Source organism: Bactrocera tryoni, unplaced genomic scaffold (genome assembly GCF_016617805.1).
Source record: "Bactrocera tryoni isolate S06 unplaced genomic scaffold, CSIRO_BtryS06_freeze2 scaffold_11, whole genome shotgun sequence".
Lineage (NCBI taxonomy): Eukaryota > Metazoa > Arthropoda > Insecta > Diptera > Tephritidae > Bactrocera > Bactrocera tryoni.
The window spans coordinates 21,927,660-21,940,505 of NW_024395824.1; the positions used below are offsets into that span (position 1 = coordinate 21,927,660).

General features: G+C 32.2%; 1 protein-coding gene across 11 annotated transcripts in view; it reads left to right on the forward strand.

Moving 5' to 3' along the window:
* LOC120779425 (plasma membrane calcium-transporting ATPase 3) overlaps positions 1-12,846 on the forward strand; it is a 273,340-nt gene that overhangs the window by 96,617 nt on the left and 163,877 nt on the right. For 4 of the 11 annotated variants that reach the window (XM_040111626.1, XM_040111628.1, XM_040111629.1 and 1 more), the window contains one exon: positions 9,226-9,661. The exons of the other annotated variants lie outside the window; for them this stretch is intronic. In XM_040111626.1, the coding sequence (XP_039967560.1) occupies positions 9,226-9,660 (435 nt within the window). In that variant the 3' untranslated portion in view covers position 9,661. The remainder of the gene's footprint in view (positions 1-9,225; positions 9,662-12,846) is intronic. 11 annotated transcript variants of the gene reach the window in all.

Here is a 12,846-nt window from a genome sequence, read left to right on the forward strand (position 1 = left end):
TATTAGTGACATCACTCCTCTCTACTGCCAACTCTACTGTCGTCCTACTGTCGGTCGCAAATTTAAGAATATTTTGAAGTTAGCGAGAGCGATAACTGACGGCCTGCAGTCGTGCAACTGTCTAAATAACTGTGTCCATAAGAACGTGTGTATTTTATTTGACAAATGTCGCTTGCAGTCTGTCGCGCTCTATGTGTTCAGCACTTAAATGATTGAAATGATCGATAGCGTTCGGTTTGTATATCATCCCCTGATTTACTAGTGCACTTCTGTTCTATTTCAAATACATATGTTTGTATATACATGTATGTATGTATATAAATATGTATGTTATATGTATAATGGAAATTCCATCGAGAATGTACATATAGTATGTACATATCAGAGAGCTGCAACGAGTATGATAAAATCAGAGCAAACAGTCGTGCCAAAAACACAATCAAATCAATTCAGTTCAGCATAGACAAAAACATTGTTAATCAATTCGTGTATCTGGCAGCGTCAACTGACCTGATGCAACACGAACAATCTGTTCTTTGGCAAGAATGATAGAATACAAGATTACGACACTAGTTTACAGTTAGTTTTTTTCGGTTTAGCTCTTGACAATTCTTACAAAAACAAATACATTGTTCAACAATTTCGTGACGTAACAGTTTTGCGTTGAGAAGAACAAGCATAGAAATGCATACAAATTGTAAACAGAAAAGTAAACACTTTTTGAAATTCCCAAAATAATATTAATTCATTCGTCTTTGCAGGAAAAATTTCAGTGGAATGTTTAGAATATTGTTGGGGGAAAATATGTATATAATTAGTTTTAGGCACATCCACAATAAATAGAGTAGCATGTGTGGAAATTGTTCAAATGAAGAAAATGAAATGTGCAGTGGCTTGTTGTAATAATTATTATGCAATTAAAGGATCGAAAACGAGTTTTTTCAGTTTCCGGCCGATTTAAAAGTTGCCAAAAAATGGGTGTTATTTTGCAAAAGAAATGATATATTTAATACTAAATTAATAATTTCACAATTCTTTTATCATAATTTCATACATCTGATACATCTGAACTTATAATATATGTACATATATATTTTGAAAATTTGTAACATGCGCACATTTTCAAAGCTTATACATTTTTTGACATACCTGATTCAAATCAGTCCAGCAGAAAATTGTTGTTGTTTGCTGTACTCATAGACTTACCCAAAGATTAACTTATAGTTTACCCAAAGTTTCACATCAATTCAAACCAGGAATAGAGGGATGTCCAACTCATTCCAGTGTGAGAGCGCTTCAATATTAGCGTTTTTTATAACATTTTCCATTATGGCCAGATTGAACAAAATAATAATTTTTGGGCATCTAAATTAAAACACCCAAGATATAGTACGAATAAAAATTACTATATACATAGTGGTATTATTTAATATATGGAGAAACTATCTTAATCTTTTTAAAGTATATTAGAACAACTGACTTTTGACCTTTCAGTACCCAATAAAAGGATTTAAGCTTGTTAGCTCTCAATCATTAAATGTTTTTAATAATTTTCCATTGAAAATAATACTATGATGCTTCAAATTACAAAACGTTTCATCAAATACCTTTAAATTTCACAAATTTATTTTTCATTGTTTTACATTTTTTATAAGTGCTCTTGAACGTTGCAACAAACCCTCCGTTTACAAATTTTTTTGGTAAGATTTCAATCTGGCCATCACTCGTTTTCAATTGCGTCAAAACCTCCTGGATTCGATCAACTGTCAAAGTTCAGGAGGTTTTGACTTTTAGCAATTGTTCTCTCACTTCCAGTGAGAGAGGAGTTGGACATCTCTTTATCTCTGATTCAAACAATCGTCGCAACGCTATGGACTGACATGATACAATTGTAACCGAAGCCAGCCATGCCGTTTACTCGATCGTGATTGCCGAAGAACAGATTGTTCGTGTTGCATCAGGTCAGTTGACGCTGGCGGCTACTCGAATTGATCAACAATGTTGTCTATGCTGAACTGAATTGATTTGATTGTGTTTTTGGCACGACTGTTTGTTTTGATTTTATCATACTCATTGCAACTCTCTGATAAATACATACATATGTATGTACATATATTAAAGTTAAGTTAATAAATTACATTCACTTTTGTTGTGAAGTATAAACCGTTTTTTAAACTACTGCTAAAAGAGCTGATTGCAATTGAATTGTAAATAGAAATAATAATTTTATAATTTCAAAAATAATTAGGAGTTTCACATAGTCTCATAAAGTTATAAGTTATAACGATCCGAAAACATAGCGTTCATAGTTGTATTTGCGTAAACTTATTTTAGTATGCAATCCAACAGCAAAAATTTATGATTTTACGATGCTTTATGACATGTTGTGAGTTCCCAAATATGTATTATAATCGTATATTTTATTTAATTATTTATTATATGTAAAATAATAATACAATTATTATTATATAGGATATTAGGAGCTCTAGCATCCGAGACTTACAGCTCGATAATAAAATATATGTATTATAGTATATTAATATAAATACGCAAGAGTTAAACAATAAGTAGTTAAAATAGGTTACACGTCATATTTTCGTCACTTTCTAATTAATTCCTCTGTTTTCTCAAAACATCAGCTTTAAATTTGGAAGTTTCTTGCTAGTTATACCAATACAGTGATTTTAAGGCACTGCACATTTACTACTGGGGTACTCACAACGTATCATAAAGCATCGTAAAATTATAAAATCATACATTTTTATACTAGTTTAAAAAATGTGTTGTTGGATTGCATACTAAAATAAGTTTGCGCAAATTCATCTCTGAACGCTATGTTTTCGGATCGTTATAACTTTATGAGACTTTGCGAAACCCCTATACATATACATACATAAGTATGTAAAAAATCTATGGTGTTGTTTTTGTTTTGACTGCACAGCTTGCTTATACGTTATTATACATCTGTATAATATAGTAGTGATCCATTTATTGCATACACCTATGTATCTTATTTCCAACTGGATTGATTTTAATGCCTACAGCCACACTATTTTTCATATATATTTTATATTATTTATTTCAATGATCAAATGTAAGACTGCTGTTATAACGCAACGCTTTCTATTATTTTTGAGCCTGCCTTGTGTTACGAATTCTAATAGCCCTGACAGACGAGCAAAATTAATGCGCCTTAAGCAACGCATTGAAATTTTATGATGACAGATGGCAGACTTGTGCATTTAGACAGCTGATAGTGAAATTTGTTTATTTATTAAAAACAAAGTGAAATAAAAATGAATAAGATGATTTATTAAGAGAAATTTTGGTATTTTTGGAAAATAAATATAAATTTAACGAAAAAGATAATAGAGTGAAATTAAAAGCAATAATTGATTTTAATGCGGAAAAAGTGTGTGAAAAAGTTAAGAATATTGGAAAAATGGATAGCAAACTGTGCGTTGTTTATTTTCTGCCATGTAAAAATATTAAAATTGGTTTTTGTTAACCCTTGACTGGTGACATGCTTTTTGTGTAACTTAACTGGTGATGAGCGGCCTAAGAGGCCGCTGCTTTACATGGTCTATAGCATCGAAACTATATACGATAGCTTACTGCAGTCTTTCAAACCAATAAATGAATATATAAAAGGATAAAATAAAACTACTAATAGACTCTAAATGTGATTTTTTATTATTAACTTTCTAATACAATCTATGTAGGAACTAAAATCAAAAACCTGGCGATAAGTTCAATAATCACGCACCAAAAAAATTAAATCAACATATTATACCAAAAATACTATTTATCATTATAGTTAATATATTTATTAACAAAAAAATGAAATATGTAATCACAAATATAATTTAAAAAACTGGCAATGGTCAATTTTTGGTAATTTTTATTGGCAGTCACGGCATAATTGTTTAGCGCACTGCAAGCATACATGTTTTTTACATGAATGGCATTGGTAATTAGATTAGCGATTTAACTTAGGAGGACAACTGGCACAGATTTTCCGTGATTTTGGTATATCCTCGGAGTTTTGTGGTTCTGGTGGCAAATCAGAACCCAAAATACGCGCTAAGTTGACGCGTATATCGCGTGGAATGTGGGTATTATAAACTCTGCGCTCCATGTGTGTTAATACCGCGTTTCTGGCCAATAGAGTGTAGATCACACATCTATTGATTTGGATGGCAAGAACTCTTTGGGAATTTCTCTTTTATTTTTTTTAGAGTACCCACACATGTCAGACCTCGTGTTTTTAGAGCATCTACCAATTCAATCGATGTGAACCAATTGTGGAATGTTACATTGCGGTTACTACCGTGTATAGGTTTCGTCAAGTGAATCACTGCTTGTGAGGCAACCAAAAACTTTATTTATTTTTGTTTATTTATTTATAATAATTCATATAACAAAAAGAGTTTTATTATATAAATACATAAACGCAGCACTGGCTACGAGGCCTTCAGCCGTCTTGTAATTATAACTAGGTGAAAAATTCTAATTGCTAAGGGTTACTAAAGATGTAAGTTGCTTAAATATACCAAAAACTTATTTTCTTCGTTTGTCAAAGTTTCACCATCAGATCCCTTACCACAGTAGATACATATATCCATGTAGGAGACGTACACGGACGGACAACTCGAAGCAGACAGACATATTAATATTAATATAAAAAATATATTATTATTTACTTACATTTCTAACTAAACAACTATTACTTACATTTTTAACTTAAACTACATAAATACGAAAGAATGCAACCATGCTATAGTAGCCGTAGTCTATCCCAACATGATGAATAAGCGAGACGCGTACTCGACAACGGATAAACTGGACAGTTGCTTTTTGAATGTGAATAAAGATACAACTAAATCAGTATATACCTGCTTACTACAAATTATTCAGTGTCTACTTGTTTCCTAGATCCATTATAAAAATAATCGATTCCGGCACACGAGCTATAATGTTATGCTGGCTTGTTGGCACAACTCTGGAAAATTTTTTGCCCACTTGAAACGATTTTTGCCAAAGAAACATCTAACAAATCTTGATAACGGTTCATCATCACTGTCACTTTCTAACTGCTGATTCCCTTGAATTAGTTTTTCATCTTCAGAAGCACTTTGTTCGCTATGCGAGTCGTGATCACTTTGCTCTAGGGTGAAGTTTTCGGGAACATTTTCAGCTTCTGATCCACTTGAATCTTCCTGAGCCTAATAAACTTCAATCACACTGTTCGACACTACATTTTTAACTCCTAACTCCTTACGCTTCTTTTTTGGAAGTGCAGAATCACTCAATGTTAGTAATAACTGTAAAAATACGAAAAAAAAAACAATAAAGCAAAATTATATTAAAAAGTTACAAAAGTGGTGACGTAAGGTCTGAGAGGTCCATTCCGAAGTTTATGTCGATGTAACTTACCGATATGAGACAATACGACGCAACTGTCCCACTGTACGGAGTGGACGCAACTATACTCGAAGCTACTGCGACGTTGAAACAAAGGAAGCGCGGGGATGGGGGTGAAATGATGTTTCACTGACTCCGTTCGGCCTGTGAGATCGCTTGTCACCAGTTAAAGGTTAATATATGTACTTGCACATAATTTAATTAGCAATATAAAACTGCTTACCTCTGATGCTGTAAACGAAAAGGTGGTAGCAGACTTCAAGCGACATCTGTCAAAAAATAGCAAAAATCGGCCATGCACGGAATTCTTGTGCATTACAAACTTGCATTAACATGGGTCAAATGCGCATGTAAATGTAAATTAAGCCCGCTAATGCATATTAGCGCTGTCGTCTGTCAGGGCTATAACTTTCATTTGCACATTCGGGATAACCGATTCTGTTATAGCCAATATATACATACAAACATATGCAGGGGTTTAAATCATGCAAATAAATGAATTATAAACATACATATCTACATACATACATACATATGCGACAATGTTGGTGGCGTACAATAGTTAATATGCCCAATGTGTTTCATCGGCCTAATTTGTATTATGTTTTTTTATTTACAAAAATTGATTCCACAACCTAATTTGCATACTGCAACTGCAAGAAGATTTACATATGTACATTGATTCCACAACCTAATTTGCATACTGCAACTGCAAGAAGATTTACATATGTACATACTATTTATACTATTTACAATTGCATACCGCATCTGCAAGAAACATACACATACTTCATACACAATCTGATCCTTTTATCTCTTTGCTTGTACATATATAGAGATAAGTATAGTACACACCCGATGAAAATTGTGTGAGTTGTTTAATTATTGCTGTTAAATATATATATTTTTGGTTTTTATTATTTGTAACCTTATTATATGTAAATATTTTGATTTTTTTTTTGGAGTATTATCAGCACAAATCGTTTGAATAAAGTTTCTTCTTTTCTTACTTAAAACTATGTTTTGTGCCCTGTGTCACCGCAAATTCCTTTACGGGAAACATCTTCTAAGCCATTCAATATTCTATTATATGTTTGCGGAAACTTTAATAGTTATTGTTTTTGAAGTAATTTCGGGAAAAGGTGCTGAGTTCATAGTTCTTGGCCGGATAAAAATCCAGGTCCATTCCGTTACCGGACCCGACAATCATGTGAACGGAACTCGAATCATTCTAGCAATTGTTAAGTTGAAAACCTGGAACACGTAAATAAACGGCATTTCTGAAACCTAATTGCAACCTCTGTACGATACCATATGGTTTGTAGCTGTCAAATTAAACTAAAAAAATAAAAAATAAAAATTTTTTCTGGAAAATTGTGGAAAATCATGAATATATAATAACTGATTACACGATTAGTGGGTTTACAAATGAAAAATAATAAGAGAAAATAATTTCAAATAGTAAAGATAGATGTAGGTTGAGAATTTTTAATTCTCTATACCGAAAATCGGAATTAAAAATTGGTACATTAATTTTATTCCATAAATCAGAATAAAAATCGTTAAAAAAAATTGTAATTTAAAAATTGGAGTAACAAATAAAATATTAATTCTCATATCAAAATATTTAAAGGAAAACTATAAAATTAAAAGTTTTATATATTTCGAATTAAATTAGCACTAATTAATTGTAAATAAGGCAAAAAGCGCTAAAGCATGGCAATATATAATAAAAAAAAACTTTCCCTTTAAAAAATAACCAAAATGATAAACTAATAATAAAGTGTGATTAAAATTATCTTTTATTTTTCTGTCCGGTATTTCGAATTAAAATTTTGATTTTTTTATAAAAGTCTTATTAGGGTATATTAACTTTGCCACGAAGTTTGTAACATTCAGAAAGAAACGTCGAAGACCCTATTTAACGGGTGATCCATTTAGAAGTTCCCTACTTTTTTAACACGTTCTACCGGCGTGGACTGGTGGTCCATGGGTACTGCGCCTATCTGGCGGCGTGAACCTTGGAAATAAAATAGATTGGGGAATTATAAATTTAAATTTGTTGTAGGCGTTTTCAATATAAATACAATTTATTTTTTAAAGTTATTTCTAAAACCTTATTTTTGGAAAATAATCTCTTCCAAATGTTGGCCATCCGTTGATTCCAATTTTCGATGACTCGTTCGAGCATTTCGACTGATAACTGGCATAATTATAAAGTAAATCCGAATTTCGAATAGAATACATTTACGAATCGAGATACAGAATAGGGCCCCTGGATCGAAGCGCGATTGTCCGCGTAGACTTTTCATATTACCACAGAAAAAGTCTAAAGGTGTGATATCACACGATCTTGGTGGCCAATCAACCGGGCCAAAATGTGAAATTCACTGCTTATTCTCTCGATGCGATGTGTGGGAAGTGGCGCCGTTAAACCCAAATGTCGCCGAGATCACGAGCCTCAATTTCAGGAATCAAATTGTCGGTTATCATGGCGCGTAACGGTCGCCATTGACGGTTACGTTCTCACGGGCATAATGTTTGAAGAAATATGGACCAATGATTCTAGCGGCCCACAAACCACATCAAACCGTTGTTTTTTCTGGATGAAATGGCAGTCCGTGAATCTCTTCAGGTTGTTTTTCGTCTCAAATGCGGCAATTTTGTCTGTTCACATGACTATTGAGCCAGAAATGGGCCTCATCGGTGAACACAATTTGGCTCGCAAACGTTGGATCTTCTTGGAATTCTTCAAGAGCCCATAAGCGAACCATTGGAAGATCAAGCGGCATTTAAGATATCAAAGTAAATACGCCAAGTCGTTCAGCCCGAGTTGCTGTGAACGGCGCCGAATCGACTCTCCACGGTCTTCGTGTATACTCTCAGCTACGGCTTTTATATTTTCTTAACTGCGTGCTGGACGTGGTCTATTCGGTCGAATATTATCCAATAATGAATGCTGGGTCTCAAGATGGGTGATGGTGTTGCGAATATGTATATAACGGAAAAATATAGAAGTTACCTGCCATTTAATTGAATTTTGAAAAGTTGAAGCGCATTTGAACTCAGTTTTGAATAAGTTTTTAGACTTTGTCGTATAATCATGAAAAGTTGTTAATTTATTTATTATAATATTATTTCTACATATATACATACGTTTACTTTCATTTCATTTTAGTTGTAATTTATTGACTAGAAATTTATACTCGTATACTCTAATTGATTGCATCATTTTTTTAAATATCCTTTTTAATTATTTTGCTGAAATAGTTTATCTAAAAAATCAAATCAAATGTACATAAACATACGTATAAAACGATATGGTTATAAAAACGATTGTAGTTCCATAAATTATGAATTTAATTTTATTGCTCATTGATATGTGCGTATGTATAAATGTATGTGTATGAAAGCGATATGTTTTATTACATATGTACATAAGTATGTATGTATGTAAAAATATGCATAAATATATACTAAGCCTTTAAATTTACGCAATTATACATACATATGTATATACATACATATAATGTATACTTAATATATGTATAATTCATATAAATATGATTATGTTTTATCGAGTTTAATTTTTAATGCTGTTTTTGAAATACTTACGTTTTGATGGTTTTGCTTTTGCATATTTTATTTTGCTTACCATTGTATACCAAATGATTAATTAATTTGTTATATGTATTCTCTTTTTCGTTTTATTTTTCGTTTCCGTTTTGTTCTTTTCTTCTTTTTTCGGTGTGTGTTCGTTCGTTCGTTTGTTTCTTTGTTGTCTAATTTTATTTGTTTCAGTTGCGCGTTATTCGTGCATTCCGCTCAACATTGGAAGATTTGAACGAACGCCGTTCGATGCACAGTCTGCATAGCTTGCGTAGTCCTCGAAGCACTATACCTGGACACCCGCTTTACAATTCTAACCTGCTTAATCCTAATTATGCTCCACAGCAACGCAAAACCAGCGTACAACAGCAGCCGGCACTAGCGAAAATTAACAATCAGCCTGACACCGGTATCGGTGGGCCGACGACGGCAGCCGTCTTAATATCTGATATAACCTACATCGACGAAGAGCCGCAGCTGCAGCAGCGTTTAAATTTTTTAGGTCATGGGACGGTTGGTGGCGCAAGCAACGGTCGCTCGGTACAACGCTCGTCCAACGGCTTTTCCGACATGGCTCGCCAAATACACCAACAACAAAAGCAGCCGCAAACAGAGACACGAATTTAAAGTAACAAACTAATATTAAACAAAACACAACAATAATAAAAATAAATGAATTAACTAGTGCAAAAAAAAAACACAGACAGACATACAAAGGTACATACATACAGTAGCAAGTACTCACCACATCAACACAAATAAATGCACGAACACGACACATACGGAAAAAATGACAATCCATACATACATAAGTATGTAGATACGAATGTCATGTAAAGTTCAGCAAACGGACTTCGTACAGGCATAACTATAATCGGCTTATTTTAACACCCAATCAAACGTATGTACTTATCACTATTGCCTGTGTATATATATTTTCGTACATATGTATGTTGTATATGGCACTTTGGTCGCACTTTGTAATTGACAGCCTAATTTCAGGTTTTCAATCGGTGTATATCATGTATTTTGGACAAATCAATGATAGCCCATACATACATACATAGATATGTAGAGCAAACTGATGCAAATTTTTATATTTACCATTTGGATGCCCTTTTCCTATATACTTTTGACTTTTGTCAACAATAAAGCTTTCCTTCCTTCGCTTAATTCTATTTATAAGTTCCACATAATTGAAAAAATTCTATATACATAGATATGTACATATGTACATATTTCTATATTTCTTCATTTAGTACTCAATGCTAGGATATTTTTTTGCTTATTCTTTTGTATAACAGCTGTATTATTTTTGATATTTGCTGACACCAAGCAAATAGACAATGCTTTCATATTGTATTCTAGGAAGAATTACCCATAAATTAACTTACTTAAAATATGCTCTTTATGCTTGCAGTATTACGTTTGTTAAAAGTCACAAACACTCCTGCAGTGACAAATGTTTCCAAAAATAAGCATAAGCGGTAATAAATAACATATACATAGTTGTTCAAGTATTCAAAAATAAATATAAAAATACACAAATATCAAAATTATTGTTTGTTTGGCTACTTTAAGTAAACGCATTTTTTAAATTGAAGCAACTATGCAAGCTCAAGCTTTCGATTATGCAGTTTTGCTCTAAAAACATGGAATTTGTAATTTATAACGACTAATAGCAATAGAGCAATATATGTACATACATATATGTATGTATGTCTAAGTATTCAGTTATAGCCTAAAACTTATATAAGTATATTACTATTAAATTTTATAACTAATAGATATATATTAACAAACATATGGTACATGGCGAGCATATATGTATAGCATATAGAGAAATAATATTTCTAACACAGGTATAGAAAAAATATCTCTAGTCAGAATTTTTAGCTAAGTTTTAAAACATGTGGGGGATTTACAGCTTCGTTTAACTTGAACCATTTGGGTAAAACGTTTGCGGTTTCTTGTTCAGCATAAATTTTTCTGAAATATCTATTTTAAGTTTTGAAAAGTGAAACATTTAAAATATTAAATTTTAGTGTTTTTGATTGAAAGCGGTCATATGGGTTTCAGAGGATATTTGAACGAAAGAACTAATGTTTGGTAAAATTTTCACCATTTATTGGTTCAAAAAAATTATTGGTAATAACAAAATAAAAATTCTTCGTTCAATAACTAGATAATGTTATTTCAATGTGCAAAATATAAATAAAATTCCCTCTGAAATCGTATCCACCGGCATATAAAAATAGAGTTTTGAGATAAACACCTTATAGTGCGAAGCGGAGCCCAAAATTTTTTAACAATCTTTTTATGATCAAATCACTGCTATCTTTTGAACAAACCGTGTCAAGTTGTGTTTTTGGTAATCTAATTTTGTTTTCATCAACTCTGTTGAGGTTTTTTCTTTTTTTACTTTTCACAGTTTTTAATTATACAAATTTGAATGGAAAGCGCTTTATCGGAACCGGTGTCAAAATTGGAAGACGAGCGTGGCACCGCCTACATTTAGGTGAAATAACATGTTTCGAGACTTGCTTGACCCATTGTTATGCCATTCCTATGTTACATTGCGAATTTGGGTAAAATGGGTAAATATATTATATGGTACTACATATGTACATATGTATAATAATTTTCGTTATTCTAACAAGTTGTATGCAAAATGTGCCGGTCTACGAGTATTAGTTATATACAACTAAAATTGTTTCAAAATATATTCTCGAGCATATCTAATAAATGCCAAAATTAATACAATCGGCCCGTACTTTTCTCTGTTCCAATGTATCCCACTAAATGATTTCTGTCTGTCCACCTGTATTGACACCGTTCAGGTTGGTCAAAATGTGTGATATTAAAATAACCGATGAATGGCGATGAATTCTGGTTGACGTTTTCCTCTTCGGTCGAGTTAACATCACATATCACACATTTTTCATTTGAAGATTTTTTAAATATAATTTGAGCTGACGCAAAAATAAAGCAATAAAACTAAGTCTTCAGTATAAGTCAATAAGATTTGAATATAATTTATTCACGATTTCATCGAATAATGGATGTTTAATTCTTTCGCAATATTGATTACAATTTTTCGGAAAATTGTTGCCGCCACCTGAAGGAATTTCCCGGGCTTTGATTCTAGCAAGTGTATAAAATGTTGGGTTGCCCCCGATCTTAGACCCTTTTGTTTTTACTTGTTTCAAACTGGTTTAGCGGTTTCACTCAAACGCGCGGAATATCGTTCGTGCGAATTACGAGGGTCCGTAGTTCAGGAAATTATTTAAAAATCGCAGGGGCCTATTTAGAAGTTGTGAAAAGCATTAGATTTATTTATTTCGTAAAAAATTATACTAGGAGGGCGTTACGTCAATTTAAAGCTGTCTTCAAGTTTAGCGTTTATTCACAGGAATTATAAAGTATATTTAAACAGAGATCTATTTTACTAATGTACTTAATGAGTTTAAAAATATATTACACTGCTTATATATTATATTATATTTTGAATAATAACAGCGTATATACCTTTTAACGACCTTTTGGACTGAATTTGGAAATATATTACGAATTATTAATAAAGTTTGACTACAGTATGTATACGAGTGCATCATCCAACAATATTGCGAAACGATGGGTTGTATAATTTTGCGTAATAAAATTTACTTAACTATTATTTCGCAATAAGCTTTTTTTCGACAGCCAAGAGTTTAATTATAAACAACAGCTTAATTTTCACTGAAAGGTTAAACATCATTCAAATATATAGAAAAGTGTTTATAAGGACATTTTTTGCCAAAGTCCGCCATTGTT